At 42.7% G+C, this 18,103-nt stretch overlaps 1 protein-coding gene across 1 annotated transcript; it reads left to right on the top strand.

Moving 5' to 3' along the window:
• Positions 1–6,586: 6,586 nt before the first annotated feature.
• LOC105232878 (angiotensin-converting enzyme) lies at positions 6,587–9,229 on the top strand. The gene is made up of 7 exons (XM_011214768.4): positions 6,587–6,747; positions 6,822–7,389; positions 7,564–8,258; positions 8,319–8,536; positions 8,630–8,752; positions 8,819–8,997; positions 9,052–9,229. The coding sequence occupies exons 1-7, from the start codon at positions 6,694–6,696 to the stop codon at positions 9,060–9,062; spliced, it is 1,848 nt and encodes a 615-aa protein (XP_011213070.1). The 5' UTR covers positions 6,587–6,693; the 3' UTR covers positions 9,063–9,229.
• Positions 9,230–18,103: the final 8,874 nt, after the last annotated feature.

Below are 18,103 nucleotides of genomic sequence, written 5' to 3'. Positions count from 1 at the left end.
GTCATTTCCTTCAATACGGAACTGCCTTGGTATTGTCAATGAAATAGCAAATTTATTTAGAAACCATTCAAATGCAAACACAACTTTCCAGGACGTTATACAGAAGCACGCACCAGAAAGCAAAAAAAGACGACTTGTTCGCCTTTGTGAAACAAGGTTTATAGAAAGGCATGAAAGCATTATAAGCTTTGTGGAGCTTTTCAAATTCATTGTACCAAGTTTGGAAATAATTTCGAGTAAGACATGGTCCATTTCGTCTAAAGCATCAGCCTTCTTAGCAGCGATAGAGAAAAGCGATTTTTTGCTTAGTCTATTCGTCTGTGAGCAATTGTTCAGCTTAACGCTCCCACTGTCTGTGCAACTCCAAAAAAAATCTATGGATTTTGTATCAGCAATGAACCGAGCCAAAGAATTAATAAGAACTCTGCACCAGATAAGAGAAACAGCGGATGGTTTTTTCAACGATATTTTCCAAACAGCATCACAAATGTCTAAAGATCTTTTTGACACAGATCTTGTAGTGCCTAGAGTGACTTCGCGTCAAACTACTCGTGCTAATCCACCTTGCACAACCCCTGAAAGCCACTTCAGAGTTACAATATTTATTCCATGCGTTGATGCTCTGATTCAAAACATGACAGAACGTTTATTAGTGAATGAGGATATACTCTCGTCATTTCAAATTCTACTCCCAGGTTTTGCTGCAATTGATAATGCCGAAGAATTAAAAAATTTAACTATTTACTTCGAGGAGCAAATATCAATGACAGCATTAAAATCAGAGTATCGATTGTGGTGTGCCAGCTTATTAACAATAGATCCAACCATAGAAGTGTTGAAATTACTGCAACATTGCGGTGCAACGTATTTTAAAAATATTCAGTACCTGCTTACAATTTTACCAACTCTTCCAGTGACGACCGCTTCCTTCGAAAGAACTTCTTCAACCTTAAAAAGAATAAAACTTTACCACGCAGTGTGATGGGCAATGAGCGGCTGAGTGCACTTGCTGTTATTGCAGTGCACTGGGATATTAAAATAGATCCAGATGAAGTAATTAATGATATGGCAAACAAGAAGAAAAGAAAAATATTATTTATTTAAGTTACGTCTTTGCACAGAATTATTACTCAAAGGAATTTTTCGGATAATATCTGCGGCCGGTTAATGAAGCACGGTAGTTATTACTTCATTTATTGCTGGCAATATTAACTCTTCTCCGATGTTATATGGTTTGCCTTTTTGAGCAATTAACAAAGAGATATTGTACGAAGCTCGAAGTCCGTCGTCATCTTGTTTAGCAGCCGCCGAAAGTAGTTTTGCTACACTTGGCTGAGTATTGTGCTTCTTCTCTAGGTCTTGAAAATATGCTACATTCTTGTCTCTCTTATCTGGATGCATTTTATTCAAATGATCTTGCAGTCTTGAAGGCTTCATTGCTTCATTCCAAAATATTTTTAGACATAGAAGACACAAAGGCGAGGATGGGTTTGTGGGATTTTCAATGAATCCGAATTTAATGTATTCCGCACAGTATTGCCGTCTCTTCTTTTTTACTTCCGACATTATTTTGCTTTCAGAAATACGTTTAACTTCGCGAGTAGTGTAAAGGAGGCGTAAGTACTCGTAATGCTCATCTATTGCGCGCAAAACCACAAATGAATATAAAATTAATATTACATTGTTTATATAGGAATGCTTAAGCACAATTATTATATAGCAGTCCAAAAATACGAATTCTTATTTTTCCTAGAAATACATTTGTAAAAAAAGGATATTTCTCCTTTTCTTATTATCTTATTTTTCCCAGAAATACATTTGTAAAAAAAATGATCTTTATCCTTTTTTTATTTTTCCCAGAAATACATTTTATTTTCCACATAAAAGATTTAAGGAGTTCGCTCAAAACGTGCGCTACATCAGCTCGAACCTACCTATCCTACACCTTTGCGCAAATGATTATATTATGATAGCAAATGCCCACATACAGATTTGGCAATGGCAATAGCAATACGTTTAACAGTTAGTATTCTATAAATTCTATCCTGTCGAGATGCCCCGTTATGAAACGGAGCGACCGATTGACATGATTTTCATTTTTTCTATATTCAATAAAATAGGACAGATATATGTATGAGCTACGCGGAGAGAAATATAGAACCGAGTTTGAGCAATCTTTTAATTCATATTAGTTGATGTTCACAAGTTGTTGTTGAGAGTTGAGAGCTCATGTAGTCGTTGTCTAAGAGGCCTCCTACCTAAATAAAATAGCAAACAACCCTCCAGGCATCTACACAACGCCCCTATTTTCTTTCTGGGTCTCTTACTGCCCCCCTTGACACCCGCAGCGCCCACAAGGGGCATTATCGCCCACTTTGGGAAACACTGCTCTACATCTTATAAGAAGTGAAGTAATTAAAATATTAAACTCGGCAGGATTCACCTTAACGAAGTGGTTTTCGAACCACCCTAAACTAGATTGGGATGAGTCGATTCCATTGCGCCCCGACACTAGCTGGCAGAATTTCAAAGCCAACCTTTTGCAGCTCTCGTCAATTAGCATTCCTCGGTATGTAAACCTAGAGTCCACTGCTATATGCTAAATCCATGGCTTCTCCGACGCTTCAATAAGAGCGTACGGATGCTGCATATACATACGAAGCCAATCTGTTAGTGGTGTCAAATGTATGCTGCTTACTGCAAAGTCTAGAGTGTCTCCGCTGAAGACCAAGTCTCTTCCGCGTCTTGGGCTCTCGGCAGCACATCTTCTTGCCAAATTATGGTCACGAGTTGCACCAATGTTGAGTCGACGATTCGAGAAAACTCTGAAATTGTGTTGCACTGGGTAATAACATTACAACTTCATTACAAACCTTTGTCGCAAATAGAGTGTCCGAAATCCAAGAATTAACAATGTGTACAGTGGCGACATGTGCCAACGAAACAAAATCCTGCGGATCAATTGTCTCGGGGTTGTAACGTAGACGAATTGAATAATTCTATATGGTTTGGCGGTCCACGGTTCCTCCTAGAAGACCCCGCTTTATGGCCAAATAACGCTCACTTCCAGCTCTTCCCAGAAAACGAAGCCTTAGAGAAGAAAAAATAACGCTGTCACATTTTCTGCAAATGTGAAAGATAACACTATAATGGAGCTGATTGAAAAATTCTCTTCTCATCGAAAGTTGCTTCGCGTGGTCGCATATTTATTACGATGGATCAGACGACCAAAAATGCCTACCGTGGGAAAAGCTCTGACGGCAGACGAATTAAACTTGAGTTTTTTAAAAATTGTCCAGGTGGTTCAACTTTCTGAGTTTGCGAGTGAAATCCAAAAACTGACTAAAGACACGATGCTACCTGCAAACCTGCAAAAACTCAACCCGTTCTTGCATGAGTACTCGGATATGTCACTTTCTTTTAAACTAATCCGAGTAGGAGGTCACCTATTAAATGCACCTCTCCCATACGATGCCAAATTCCCATTAGTACTGAATAAAAATTCGCATTCCATTATCACTTATTTACGGTTCCTGCACTTTCGAAATCACCACGCTGGGGCAAAGCGTTGGTTGCGCTTCTTCGAGAACGCATATGGATAATTAATGCCAGAGAAGCTTGCACTAAAACCGGAAGAAATTGTACACACTGCTTTCATTACAAGCCGAAGTTGCAAACCCAAATAATGGGAAATTTGCCAGTTGAAAGACTTCGAGCGTAACGACCCTTTCTGATATGTGGCATAGATTTTTGTGGTCCCACATTTACAACGTTAAAAATACGCAAAGACTTAAATATATAGCAGTTTTCGTTTGCTTCACTTCAAAAGCAGTACATTTAGAACTAGTCTCGGACATATCTAATAATTCTTTTATTTTCGCCCTCAAAAGGTTCATTAGTCGCCGAGGGATGCCACAGAATATATTCAGCGACAAAGCAACCAACTTTGTCGGCGCCGACCGCAAGCTGTGCAAGCTGAAGGAGGCGTTCCTTGCGCAAGCCTCAGAACTAATGGGGTTCGCAGCCGAAGAAGGATTCAGCTTCGGCTTTATACCACCCAGGGCGCCGCACTTCGGCGGATTATGGAAGGCGACCGTGAAGTCCGCCAAGCATCTGATCGTTCGCGCACTCGGCAACGCTCTACTAACGACGGAAGAGCTCTCAACGCTACTGGCCGCAATGGAGGCCATTTTGAATTCGCGTCCCCTAACACCGTTGAACCAGGACCTCAACGGCGGAGAAGCCCTAACTCCATCGCACCTTTTAATCGGTTGTCCTCTGCGAGCACTGCCACCAGCACAAGTGCCAACGGACCCAATTCGTTGCTGCGAGAGATGGCAACTTGTTTGCTGTCTCAAGCAACAGTTTTGGCAACAGTGGTTCAAAATATATCTAACGAGCCTTCAGGAGCGCAACAAATGGCTGCACCCCAAACGCAACCTGCAGCTAGGCGATCTCGTCCTCGTTCACGAAGGCCAAGACGGCAAGGTACGAGTGGCAGACGTGGCACCCAAGGCGGGCACCATTCATAAACTCGCATGACTGCCCATGGAAGTTAAAGGATCCTGATCCTGTCAAGACGGCCGGTGTTGCATCAAGTGACTTATGTCCACAGCTAAAACGAAAGGCATTTTAATTAAGTTAAATTTAAATATATTTTTGAAATATTATATTTGAAATGTTAAGTTTTTTTTCATTTACTTACCCTAATAATATGAAACATATTTACCTTTATCTATTACTATAAGTTAACAAAATGAATTACTCACCTCCTTTTTGTACATACCTGTATACTTCCATTCCAACTGTTTTATCCCGTTAGTTTTGAGATTTAGGCTAAGCAACTAGATGAACTGGAATAAAGAAATTATTGTAATTAGACCGCAATCGAATTCGCACGCGTTTCTATTTTCTCGACGTCGCAATTTTCGGAACACTTAAATATTCTTTGTAAGTACAGGCAATTGGTTTATTTCTGCGAAGTGAAATATTTAAAATAATGACACAAACACGCATCCCAGAAAAATTTTTTACTCTCAAAAGCGCTTGAGAAATTTGTGAAGTCAGGCGATGCAATATCAGTTCGTTCGTTCGCTCGCTTCCGTTCTGGAAATTTCCAAATTTCGATTTACACTGATGGAATAATGTCTCTAGCGGCAAAATGAAAAAAGTAGTCGACTAAAATGGTACATATTTATTTATTTATTATTATAAATATAAAAAAAATAAGTTGAAGTTTAATTAGAAATACGAAAAGACTTTTTCGACTAACCGATATGTTCTGTTATACTTCTTCTGAAATGAGGCGTTTTCGGTAATGTTTGTTTGATGCAAACACTTCGAAAAAGCAAACGTGGTATCTTCGCCAAAATTGAAAGTTCGAAAAGGCATCACTGTCGTAACTGTTGCCCAAAAACTTTCAAATTTTGCAGCATTTGAAAAGCTAAAATATCAATGTAAGTCTGTGAATCTTTTTAAAGAAATATGTAGTTATATTTTGCATATTTTTCTATTTGAAAACGAGCAGTTATTAATAGTTTCATGCAAGAGCATCAGCCAGTATAAAATCAGCAGTGCAATCTTTGCATTGCATTGAGTTTTGAAATGCATTAACTCGGCATTCGACACACTGTGACAGAGAAAACGCGCATTTAAAAAAAAAAATTGGGCTGTAACATAGCGATGTCATAAAAATGCTATGCACTGAATTTGGTTGTTATTGGACGAGTAGGTCCCGAGATATGGATTTTCACTTAAATGTGGGTGATCCCATGATCATCATCCAAATAGACTCATGCTCCGAAAAGCCTTCTCGAATCATCTCGGATGTACATATGTATGTACAATTTTATGTCTTTGACGTATTTAGTTCTTGATTTATTGCACTCTTTTTTACAGTATCGTTATATGGGAAGTGGACAGGGTTATCTTCCGATTTCATAAATTTTTACAATGTCAGTAGGGATGTTTAAGGGATTTGTCCGGATCTTGGTAGTTGTAGCTTCAGTGGTTTGGGAGATATTTACCATAACCCAATTAGAGGGCGGGCCACTCCCATTTTTTCGAAATTGTTAGCTCAAATGTACGTGCGCTTGCTACTGCAACCCCTTGTGCCAAAGTACAGTCTTTTATCTTAATTTGGTGCTTAGTTATAGCACTTTATAGCTTTTCATTTGATGACGTTTTGTGGGCGTGGCAGTGGTCCTATTATAAAATTGGCAAAGTCAATATACGTATGTATATGTATTTCTGTCCTATAAAGAGGCACACCCAAAACAACTTAACTGTTAGTATTAGAGCATGCCGCGACAAAAATATGTTTGCATAAATATAAACGTATAAATAATTATTTCCATGAGGTATAATAGGAAGTTTAAATGATATTTCCACTTCTTAAGTTTGTAAGCGATGCTTATACATATTTTGCAAACTTATGTACATATGTATATTAGATTAATATGAGCTTTTTAACAGATCTGCACATCCACATAAATATTTTTGTATTTGTTTAATAACAAACAAACATCATCATGATTATAGATAAGCTGGTCTCAATAAAGCTCATCTTATTTTGATTGAATCTACATTTAGGTCGAATATAATGAATTGCGTTGAAATGTGAACACTTAGTACGAATCCGAGCGCAGTGATTGACATTATTCTTATTCTGTTTAACTATCGGAAGCACGCAAAATGCGTCGGCCTTTATTTAGCATTGTGATATTTTCAGTCATCGCTTGGATCAACGTAAGTGCACGCGCCGTCTGTAGTTTAAGTTCGTTTCAATAATATGAATACGAATAATTTTTTAAAAATTTTAGGATGTTAACGCTGCAGCAACTAAGCAATCGGATGCGAGCAAATTCATTTCCGATGCCAGTACTCGTTATTATAAGCTTTATAATAAGATTGCAGAGGAAACATATTCATCCGCAGATGACGAGGACTTTGATACAATATTTTCGAAACTGACCACTGTCAAAAGAATAGCTGCAGAACTGGTTACAATTTCCGAAGAGGCTAGTGATTATGATTTGGAGAATATCCGTGATATGCAAGTGAAAACGGCCTTGCGGAATCTTCGAAGAGTTGGCGAGCTATTTGTCTTGGGAGAAGATTACTTTTCATCGGTGCTGATAAACTTCGCTGCTCTTAAAGAACTTTCAACAGATAAAGACATCGAACCTTATTTGGGTGGCGCGTATATGCCAGATCAAGACGATAGCTCGCTAGCGTACTATCCGGATATACAGAAAATATTTCAGCGCAGTAATGATTCTGATGAACTGAAATACTATTGGGAGACTTGGCGCGAGAAAAATTTGGTTTGGTCTTCAGTTAATTTCTACACCATTATTGAAGCCTTTCAAAAGGCTGCTAAGATTCTAGGTAATATGTTCTTTCCCATTTCAAGTGCATAAAATCTATTAGAAACGGCGTAGAATATTTTTGAACTCTTTTTGAATGACACAAGTATACATATATACAAGCATATGGTACATACGAGTATGTATGTAAGGGTATATGTATATTATACTCACTTTTAAATAATACTTTTTGTAGACATACCGGTACTTGAATTTTGGTTTCGCTGCTACAATAATAAAGAATTTTTGCGGGAAATGGAACGAGTGATGGAAGACATTAAGCCCGCTTATAAGGAACTTCACGCATTCATTAGAAAGGAACTCCATGAGAAGTATGGTGGGAGTGTTGTTAATCCTAGGGGTCCTATTCCAGATCATTTGTTCCAACAAGTTCGAGAACAGGCTTGGCAGGCCAATAGCGTTATCGAACCATATTTTCCAAAGGCAAACCTACCGCCATATGACAGTTTTGTGGCGCATTATGATGCAAAGGACATGATAAATGCAGCAGAAAATTTCTATCAATCTCTCGGATTCGATGGATTAGACAAGGAATTCTATGAGAAGCAGTTGAAGGAGCAAGACCAGAGTGCTGAAAATGGAGATTGTAGAGCCGATATTTTCGATCTTACACCGCATGTATACATGAAATATTGTAAGAAGGTGGAGTTTAGAAAATTTTTGCAAGTTCATGGCTATCTCGGACGGTTACATTACGCTAAAGAAAAGCAAAATCTTCCATCGTACTTCTTCAATTCTTATGATTTGGAATATCCAGTAGGGGAAGCCATAATTTTGTCAGCATCTACCCCAAAACATTTGCAAGCCATTGGACTTTCTAAAAATTTCGAATTTTCCGATCAAATTTTAATGAATCGATTGTTTAGAATGGTAACAATTATGTTAGTAGGTTGCTACTGTATTCCTTCACACATTTCTTATTTGTCTTAGGGCATTCATACAATGCTCAACATACCACTGTACTTCGTCCACACCAAGGTAATGACTGATCTGTTGAATGGTACAGTGGAAATCGAGAGAATTAACAAACATTACTGGGAACTTATGGTAAAATACGCTGGGGTGGAACCCCCATCAGATCGCCCGGAAAGTGCTATTGATTTCCCCTATAATTTTTATTTGGATATGGAGGAAAACCATCAGACCAAGTGCGTATCGAACTTTTTACATATCCTGGAGTTTTGCATGCCTGCACTTACTCGTATAAGTACACATACATACATATTTTTACTTTTATACAGAAAGTTCGTATCTGAAGTTCTTGGCTACCATTTTTACCGCTCGTTTTGTGAGGAGACTCATCATAAGGGATACCTACATAACTGCGACTTTTATGGTAATATGGAAATCGGCAATTCTCTAAAGTAAAAACGAACAAATTCAAACTAAATTCTTTAAGAGCTTTAACATGGGTTATTACCACTTCTCAGGTCAATGATGTCTTTGGGTTCTTCAAAGCCTTGGAATGAGACTCTGGTAAGAGTTTTAGGCACCAATCCAAGTCTAAGTGGGGACGCTTTGCTTGCTTATTATACGCCTATGTTGGATTGGTTAAAGGCGAAAAACCGTGAATCAAAAGTCAAAATAGGCTGGAATTCCAGTCAAAAAAGTAAGTTCTTTAAGAAAACTCATAAATATGTTATACAGCTATTTTTTTTTATAGAAATCCTTTAAGTTTGAGGAAAAAATGGCACTTCTGGTTTACATAATGTGCGAATACAAATATATACTTATATTAATATATATACACACGATTATTTTAAATACTTTGCATATTAAATATATGTATACATAAATATTTCGGCAACAAAAAAATAAATGTCATAGTCTGATTTTCTTAATTTTCGCTGTCATTGTTAAGTATATTTTAGAAAATTGTACTGCAAAATTACGTGTTTTTAGCTTTTAAAATAAAGGATACTGGAAAACAAAAAATCCGAATAATCGGTTGTATAGTATACAACCGGCGAATCGGTTTAAAGGCAAAGTTTTTTAGGGATTATAAAACTTTCGCCGGTTTTAGACCTATAGTCTCTTAGGCAAAGTTGTGATTTAGCAAAAAAATGTACGCGCACAGTTTTGAAGCTGATTTCTCGCATTTATCAGCTTTGCGCTCGGCTCGACTTTGAGCCACTCTGCATCCAATCATCAATCATACGGAGTAAAGTCAGCCGGATGGCCCAACGGCTAGATTTGATACCAACCGGTACCATTGTAATGTTGAAAATTTATGTCTGTGGCGCATTTAGTTCTTGATTTATCGCACTTTTAAGAAAACCGTTATATGAGGAGTGAGCAAGGTTATCCTATTTTTACATTATCCTAAGGAAAGTTAAACATTTTTTCGTGATTCGTTGTGCCAAATATGAATAGTTTATGTTAATTTACGGCTTCACTTTGCCACTGCTATGCCTGCAAACAGGAGCTGGCTTCTCAAAGGACTAAAACTGACCTAACCTGTTATGGCACTTACACCCGTTTGCAATCTCAGCCTCACTTGATTGCCACGAAACATATGTATGCATGTACATTGTTCGTCTTTACTGGGGTAGACACCACTTACGTGGTTATATTCGGGTTAACAACAGCGGACCAGTCGTTTCTTCTTTTTGCAATTTGGCGCCAATTGGAGATTCCAAATGAAGCCATGTCCTTCTCCACCTGGTCTTTCTATCGGAGTGGAGGTCTTCCTCCTCCTCTGCTTCCCCCGGCGGGTACTGCGTCGAATACTTTCAGAGCTGAAGTGTTTTCCATTCGAACGACATGACCTAGCCAGCGTAGCCGCTGTCTTTTAATTCGCTGAACTATGTCAATGTCGTCGTATATACAGGTCATCGTTCCATTGAAAGCGATGTGTAAAATATGCCAAAGAGTAAAGTGCCATAAATCTTTTCGCAGAACTTTTCTCTCATCAGATGTTGTCATCGTCCATGCATCTGCACTATACATACATACATACATATATCAGACCGGGAATAATGAGTGACAGTTGCCTACTCAGTCCGGAGTAGCACCTGTTGGCAAGAGTTTTTCCGCGATGAATTTCGAGGCTGAAATTGTAGTTGATGTTAATACTGGTTCCAATATAGACGAAGTTATCTACGCCTTCGATGTTATGACTGTCAAGAGTGACGTGGGAGCCTAGCCGACGAGTGTTTCTTTATCCATTCTGGAGAAAGCAGAACCAGAAAACTTAAAACAACCTCACAACTACAGAACTCACGCTGTGAAATGTTAACATTTTTAACAGTTCTCTCACATACTCAACCTGTGAATATGAAGAGAAATAATGTACTTGTATGTGTTTACGGCATATGATGTTAGCAAGTGAGTTAATACCACCAGTTCATATTACATGAACATATTCTTTATCTGTCATAAATATGTAACATGACACTTACGACCCATATGGTTCGTATTTAAACATTATATGTACTTTGCTAATACTATCCGCCTTAGGTGGTCCCAAAATATAATTCATAGATTGTAAGATGAATCTTTCCACTTGTAACATATGTCCTATCCCAAGTGGATTGTAGATATACTTCCTAGAATGTAAGATTAATATTTGTATCTAGACTTAAGCAAAATATTGTATTTAAGACAGAGTAATAAAGAAAACGAGGCAGTTGACCACGGGCAGTCGACAGAGTTATTAATTTGTATGCCCAATCAGGGAATATTGAAGAAAAATACATAAGTTCTTTGATATTTCATTTTATATATGAATATGAAGAGACATAAATATATGTACATATGTATGTATGCATGCTCATGATGATACTACCAACAACAGCATTGTGATATTTTCATGATTCATGTTAGCTTTTAACGAGGGAATTCCTTTCATACGCATTCGTTTGGTATAATTTTATACGAATGCAAGCATAGTAATATTTACATATTATAGTCAATTTGGACTTGCATATTTAATAATTTTATTTGATTTTTACATAATATACTCTACTAATAAATATTTTTGTATATATCTTTCTAATAGAAATTAAATTTATCACAATATCTTTTATCATGTGTGCTCATATGAACGTAAGTACTCGTATGTGCGCGTTCAGAAATTCAAATAATTATGTTATCACTAATCAATATATTACATGTGCCCACATTGATTTGCATGTTCATGGAAGTACGTTCATTTATACTTATATGTACATAAGTATGTATATTTGTATACATTGCCGAACAAATAATGCACATGTGAATATGCCACCAACAAAACATTGAAACATTGTTCTACAAAAACAACAATTGTCTCAAATATCAGAAGCATCACAAGTCAATATGACAGCCAAATTGACGAAGCCCAAATGTAGTAAATTTTACAATCATCTCTCCGAGCATGCTTTTGCCAACAAGCGTCTTTTCGCGACGATGGCAAAAGCTAAAAATCATAAATTAAATAACTTTCTGGTGTTTGTTCTAAGAAAGAAGTGCAAAAGTGGCAAGATAGCTGTTGCCGATTTACAATATTTGTCAATTCTAATGTGCTGAACACAATGACAGCGACAGACTGCAGCAGCACGACTGTGAACTGAAAATGGCGTTGTGCATCCTACTACATGAACATTTGTAAGAAGGCAGCGACGTAACAATAGACAATAGAATTAATTGAGGTATGCACTGCGACCTTGGGTCTTTTGTGCCCTCTCCTAACTCACAGGAACTCACCAAGCCCCAACAAATCGATAAATTCTAGTATTTTGCTGAGAGCTAGTGAGTCGATGTGATCCCTATCCGGAAATGTAATTCCAAGGGCCTTAGACCGGCGTCTGCAGACTGCAATGCAATCGATCAGCAGGTGCTCCGGGGTTTCAGGTTCCCTGTCGCAGAACCGGCAGTTAGAGCAAGAGGCAAGTCCTAAGTTGAACAGGTGCCTCTTCAACTTGCCGGTGTAGAATGCGACCAAGAGCCTGAGCTTGCTCCTTGGGAGGTTGATTATTGATTTAAACCTTTTGAGGTTGTACCCCCCTATCAGCAACTTGGCATGCCGCATGCCATGCGCCCGTTGCCAATGACCTTCTCTGCCCTCTCTTTCCTCCTTACGGAGCAGCTCCTTTATCGTATGGGGGCCCACCCCGGTGAACGGTTCGGGCCCTACCATATTTGTGGAGGCTGCAGAGCGGGCGAGCTCGTCAGCCAATTCATTTCCGGCTATGCCTCTATGACCAGGTACCCAAACTAGGTGCACCTGATTCATTTCCGCTAGGCTGTTTAGCCGTTCTCTACACTCCTGCACTAGCAGCGATTTGATCTCGTAGGCCGAGATCGCTTTTAGTGCCGCTTGGCTATCGCTGAGTATGGTTATCCGCTCATTGCGATAGCCGCGGTGGAGGTTTATCTCTGTACACTGACTTATGGCTAAGACTTCGGCCTGGAAGATACTGGGGAATCTACCCATCGGTATGGATAACCTTGTGCGTGGGCCCGCGATTTCTGCACCAATACCTTCCGACGTCTTCGATCCGTCGGTGTACCACTTCAGTGTACTGTCCCTCAGCACCAACTCAAGAGTGGAGTCACTCCACTCGCTCTTGCTGCCAAGGGTTACCTTGAATTTCCTCGTGAAGTTAACTGTCTTTGTAATCCCGTCCTTCGGGAGGAGGGCAATTGGATTACTGCCACTTATCACCTCTATCCACTGGGACGAGATTATTTTTCCTTTGCCGCATCCCTCTGCCGTTATTTGCAGAAGTGAGTGCTTGGCTACTTGGCCGATCACTATGTGGAGCGGTGTGAGTTCCAGCAGGACCTCCAGCGCCGCTGTTGGGCAGGTTCGCATAGCGCCCGTCATGCAGACGCATGCGAGCCGTTGGAGCCTCGACAGTCTCATCACCACCGAGGCCTGTGCCGCGACAGAGGCCCAGGACACCGCTCCATATGTCACGATCGGTCGCACAATCATGGTATACAACCACCTGACAATCCTTGGATTGCAACCCCAGGATTTACCTGCCAGCCGATTGCACACCATTAGAGCCTTTGTCGCCTTGACCATGGTTTGGTCCACATGCTGCTTCCACCGCAAAGTGGAATCCAAAGTGAGACCGAGATATTTAACATTGCTGGTCATCTCGATCACTCTACCCCCAAGTGTGAGGTTCCTAAGTCCGGGTAGGGATCTTCGCCTTGTAAATGGGACGATGGTAGTCTTCGAGGGGTTGATGCTCAGCTCAACTCCCCTGCACCACTCCTTTGCCAGATTTAAGCCTCGTTGCACTAGGTCGCAGAGAGTGTCCTCGAACTTGCCTTTCGCTATGATCACTATGTCGTCCGCATATCTTTGGCAGCGGATGCCGTTGTCGGTTAGCAATGCTAACAGGTCATCCACGACAAGGCTCCACAGCAGGGGCGATAGTACACCACCCTGCGGACAGCCCCTTGTTGTGCCTAGGCGAATCTTTGTGCCCCCTGCAGTGGTCTCAGCAATCCTGGCGCGGAGTACCGCCTCTATCCATCTACGCACTGGTGCTGCCACATTCCTACCTTCCAGTGCCATTGCCACACTTCTATGAGAAGTGTTGTCAAAAGCTCCTTCAATATCCAAAAAAGGCGCATAGCATGACTTCCCCTCTCTCCAGTGAACTCTCTATTTCGGAGGTCAACTGGTACAGAGCTGTGTTGGTTGATCTGCCAGCTTTGTACGCATGCTGAGCTGCATGCAGGGGTGCGGTCCTCAGCGCCTTAGACCTTAAATGATGGTCTATTATCTTCTCCATAGTTTTCAATAGGAAGGAGGTTAGGCTAATCGGCCTGAAGGATTTGGCCAAAGAGTAGTCCTTCCTTCCCACTTTCGGTATGAAGATTACCTCAGCTGTCCTCCATGATTCGGGGATGTAGGCCAGCGCCAGGCTCTCCCTCAGCAGCCTAATCAGGTGTGGCATCAGAATCTGCTCACCCTGCTGTAGAAGCGCTGGGAAGATGCCGTCTACTCCCGGAGACTTGAACCTTTCGAACGAGGCCATTGCCCACCTGATCGAGTCCGCAGTAAACAGTTGTTTGGCGATAGCCCAATCAGTGCGGGACGGCCTATGTTCGGTTGAGGGCAGACACCGATAAACCGGGACAGTCTCCGGGAAGTGAGCACGCAAGAGCTCTGTAGCTCTGTCCTCCGCGCTGGTCGTGAATGTCCCGTCATTCTTTTTGATGGCTAGCACTGTGTCCGTCTTCCCTTTAGCCAGAGCTTTATGCAGCCTGGCAGCTTCTGGTGTGGAGAAGACGTTTTCACAGAATCTCCTAAAGCTAGCCTGTTTTGCAGACCTGATCTCTTTATTGTATAGCGTCAGGTTGCTCCTGTACTCCTCCCGGACCCCTGTACGTTTTGCCTTATTAAATAGCCTCCGTACCTTCTTCCTTAGGTCTGCGAGTTTCCTTGTCCACCAAGAGCATTTGCGCCTGTCTGTGGGTACAACTAAGGGGCAGCTGTCATTGTACGCGTTTATAATGGACCCGTTAAGCGCGGTCAGTCTGACCTCCATTCCCCGGCCCGTGGCGCTACTGTCAGTCTGCCCCTTCCTCTTTAGCTCCTCGTCTAGCCTCTCCTTGAAGGTACTCCAGTTGGTCCTTCGAGGGTTGCGTCTCTGCAACTTGACCTCTGCTCTCAGCGCGAACCTTATAATTCTATGGTCCGACAGGGAGGGCTCCGTTGAGACTCTCCACTGCGAGACCAGCCCCGTTGCAGGCTCATTACTGAGGGTGATGTCCAGCACCTCCCTCCTGCTTATAGTTACGAATGTGGGTTCAGGGTAGCCCCATGCTCCGGCCATCGTCGGGGACGTCTTTAGTCGGCTCTGGCACTGCCTGTTCAGTCCTGCTCCCGCAGGGCTGCTCCGACGACTCGTCCACCTCCATCTCCTTTTCCTCCGGGGCGGATACCGGCACTGCCTGGATAACGACGCCTTTGTCCTGTGGAGGCGTGGGCGTCTTGGCTTCCTTGCTCCCGGTGTCAGCAGGCTTGTAGGGCCGCATAACGACCGTGCTATACCTGTAGAACAGGCGGAAGCTCGCGGCCCGAACGTACTTGTATGACTCGTCGTCAATGTACACGTTCAACCTCCATCCTTCCATGTCGCCTAGCTTTTCCTTCCGCATACCCGCGCCGCACCTCCTCCACCCGGTGAGGAGCCGGTCCAGGTTGTTGGCCACCGGTTGCCTTCTCGTCTGTGCCCCGCACCCTCTTGGATCGTGGGGGCTCCTGTGGCGTGATTTGGCCGCTTTTCCGTTTTTCGGCCTGGGCGCTTGTGCCTGCGGGCAATGTCCTGCTGTCGCCCCGCCGTAAGGACAGCGTAGTGCTGACCGGGCCACGGCCGCCGCTACCGCTGCCCTGCGCGCGAGCTGGCACATTGTGGTCGCGTCCAGTCGCCGGATTGACGTTGCCCCATTGGCTCTTGTTCCTGGCTAGAGCCTCCGCCTCCTCCGGGGTTTTCCCATCGTTTAGGTGGCGTAGGTACCACCTCATGGTGGAGCCACTCATACCTCTCCTGCGTGGATCCCCGCACCCACCGGGTTGGCCAGCCTCTGGGAGGGGGCGCTGCCCACCTCTTCTGCGCCTTCTCCTCCTTCTCCTTTTAGTGCCGTCAGGCTCTGCCCGACACGACTCACCAGAGGCCGACCCACTACACCCTCCGGCGGGGGGCTTGACGATGTTCCTTTGTGCTGCATCGGCTCCAGGCGTTCCCCCCAGGTGAGCTCCGCTGCAGGAGGGCACGTCGTCGTCATCCTCCCTGGCGTGCTCCTCGAACAGCGAGCGCTCCTCTGGCGTGAGAGCGTCAAAGTATCTAGGCTTACGCCTGGCCCCTCGACCCCCTTACCTTCCGCTGCTCCAGTCCCCTTCTCTTTATCCGATACCGTTGTCCTTTGTCGCTGCCCTTTGTCCGTCATCAAATCAGGTTTTGTTGTTGTTTGTTTTTGTGTTTGTTCGTTCATCTTGTTCGTACGACCCTTGGCTCAACAAGGTGAGCTGTCGGGTCTATGGTCTAAATGGGGAGCGGGAAGGTCCGCCGCACCAGAGCCCCTTGGCGCGGTAAGGCCACCGTTACTTCCCAATTCGGCCCGGTGTTGGGAAGGCTCCGTTAAAATACAGCCGAATTTACCTCCTGGCTGCAAATCATCCAATGGGCACGGGTCGCATGACACCCTGGATTAGGAGGTGGTAGTCCTTGGTCGCCGCACGCATGCGGCTCCCGCCAACCTGCTTGAATAATGCTAGTCAGCACTATCCATGCCGGTTGGGGGGCGCCGAGTATGCCTTGCGACTAAGCCCCTGCACCGCGGCAAAGTGCCTACCATTAGCAGAGGGCAGCGACGTAACAATGGCCGGCATGTACACAAAACAACGCAGTTGTCCATTTTGTATGTACATAATTTCGTTGTGGCCATACTAATACCTCGCACTTCAATGAAATTTTTTATGCAAAACATAAGTAAATAGATAAATTTATTTGTTTTAAATTATCAATTGTTATTACAAATGATATAATAGAGCTATTTTATGATTTTATTAGTAAAATAACGTCAAGTTTGTTAGAGCAGGGAATAATTTTACATTTTACATATTAGTGGCATCACCACTCTTCCTCATCTCTCTCCTTCCATTCTACTGTCGTTCTACTGTCGTCCTACTGTCGTTGGCAAATATAAGAATACAGAAGAGTTCATTTATAACGACGTCGCTTATAACGACTAACCGTTTTTAGCGTCGATATTATTTACAGCGTAGTGTCGCTATCGTCGAGTGTGGTTCGATGGTAAGCACAAAAAGAGGAAAACGACGCAGAAGCAGTCGAGTATATGTGCAGCCGAAACTCGCTCCGCTACAGCAATAGCCATAAAAGACAACTGTACTCCGACACATACATATGTTTATATCCGTTTTATACGTCATCCGGTCCCTTGAAGGTCGTTATATCCGAACTCTACTGTAGATTTTAAAACGACTGAATTCATGCCAGAATAAATAAAGAGAAATGCTTTTAAGAAAATATACAAAGTGACACAGATAAGAACCCCCAAAGGTGATCTAGCCCCCGAAGCCCAGAGCATACTTAGATTATGGAGGGAACACTTCTCCAGCCTGCTGAATGGCAGTGAACACATAGCACCAGGAGAAGGCGAACCCGATTCCCCAATCGATGACGATGGAGCAGACGTTCCATTGCCCGGCCATGACGAAGTTCGAATAGCAGTTGCCCGCCTGAAGAACAACAAAGCGGCAGGGGCCGACGGATTGCCGGCCGAGCTATTCAAACACGGCGGCGAAGAACTGATAAGGAGCATGCATCAGCTTCTTTGCAAAATATGGTCGGATGAGAGCATGCCCAACGATTGGAATTTAAGTGTGCTATGCCCAATACATAAAAAAAGGAGACCCCACAATCTGCGCCAACTACCGTGGGATTAGCCTCCTCAACATCGCGTACAAGGTTCTATCGAGCGTATTGTGTGAAAGATTAAAGCCCACCATCAACAAACTGATTGGACCTTATCAGTGTGGCTTCAGACCTGGTAAATCAACAACCGACCAGATATTCACCATGCGCCAAATCTTGGAAAAGACCCGTGAAAGGAGAATCGACACTCACCACCTATTCGTCGATTTCAAAGCTGCTTTCGACAGCACGAAAAGGAGCTGCCTTTATGCCGCGATGTCTGAATTTGGTATCCCCGCAAAACTAATACGGCTGTGTAAACTGACGTTGAGC

Source organism: Bactrocera dorsalis, chromosome 3 (genome assembly GCF_023373825.1).
Source record: "Bactrocera dorsalis isolate Fly_Bdor chromosome 3, ASM2337382v1, whole genome shotgun sequence".
Taxonomy (NCBI): domain Eukaryota; kingdom Metazoa; phylum Arthropoda; class Insecta; order Diptera; family Tephritidae; genus Bactrocera; species Bactrocera dorsalis.
The sequence above is the reverse complement of the archived record's forward strand: the minus strand, read 5'-3'. Positions and strand labels throughout refer to the sequence as shown.

Excerpts from the sequence above, each read along its gene's own strand:
- LOC105232878 (XM_011214768.4), top strand. The coding sequence starts at position 6,694 with ATGCGTCGGCCTTTATTTAGCATTGTGATATTTTCAGTCATCGCTTGG. Across the intron at positions 6,748-6,821 it reads CAGTCATCGCTTGGATCAAC|GATGTTAACGCTGCAGCAAC; the intron begins GTAAGTGCACGC and ends TAAAAATTTTAG. Across the intron at positions 7,390-7,563 it reads AAAGGCTGCTAAGATTCTAG|ACATACCGGTACTTGAATTT; the intron begins GTAATATGTTCT and ends TACTTTTTGTAG.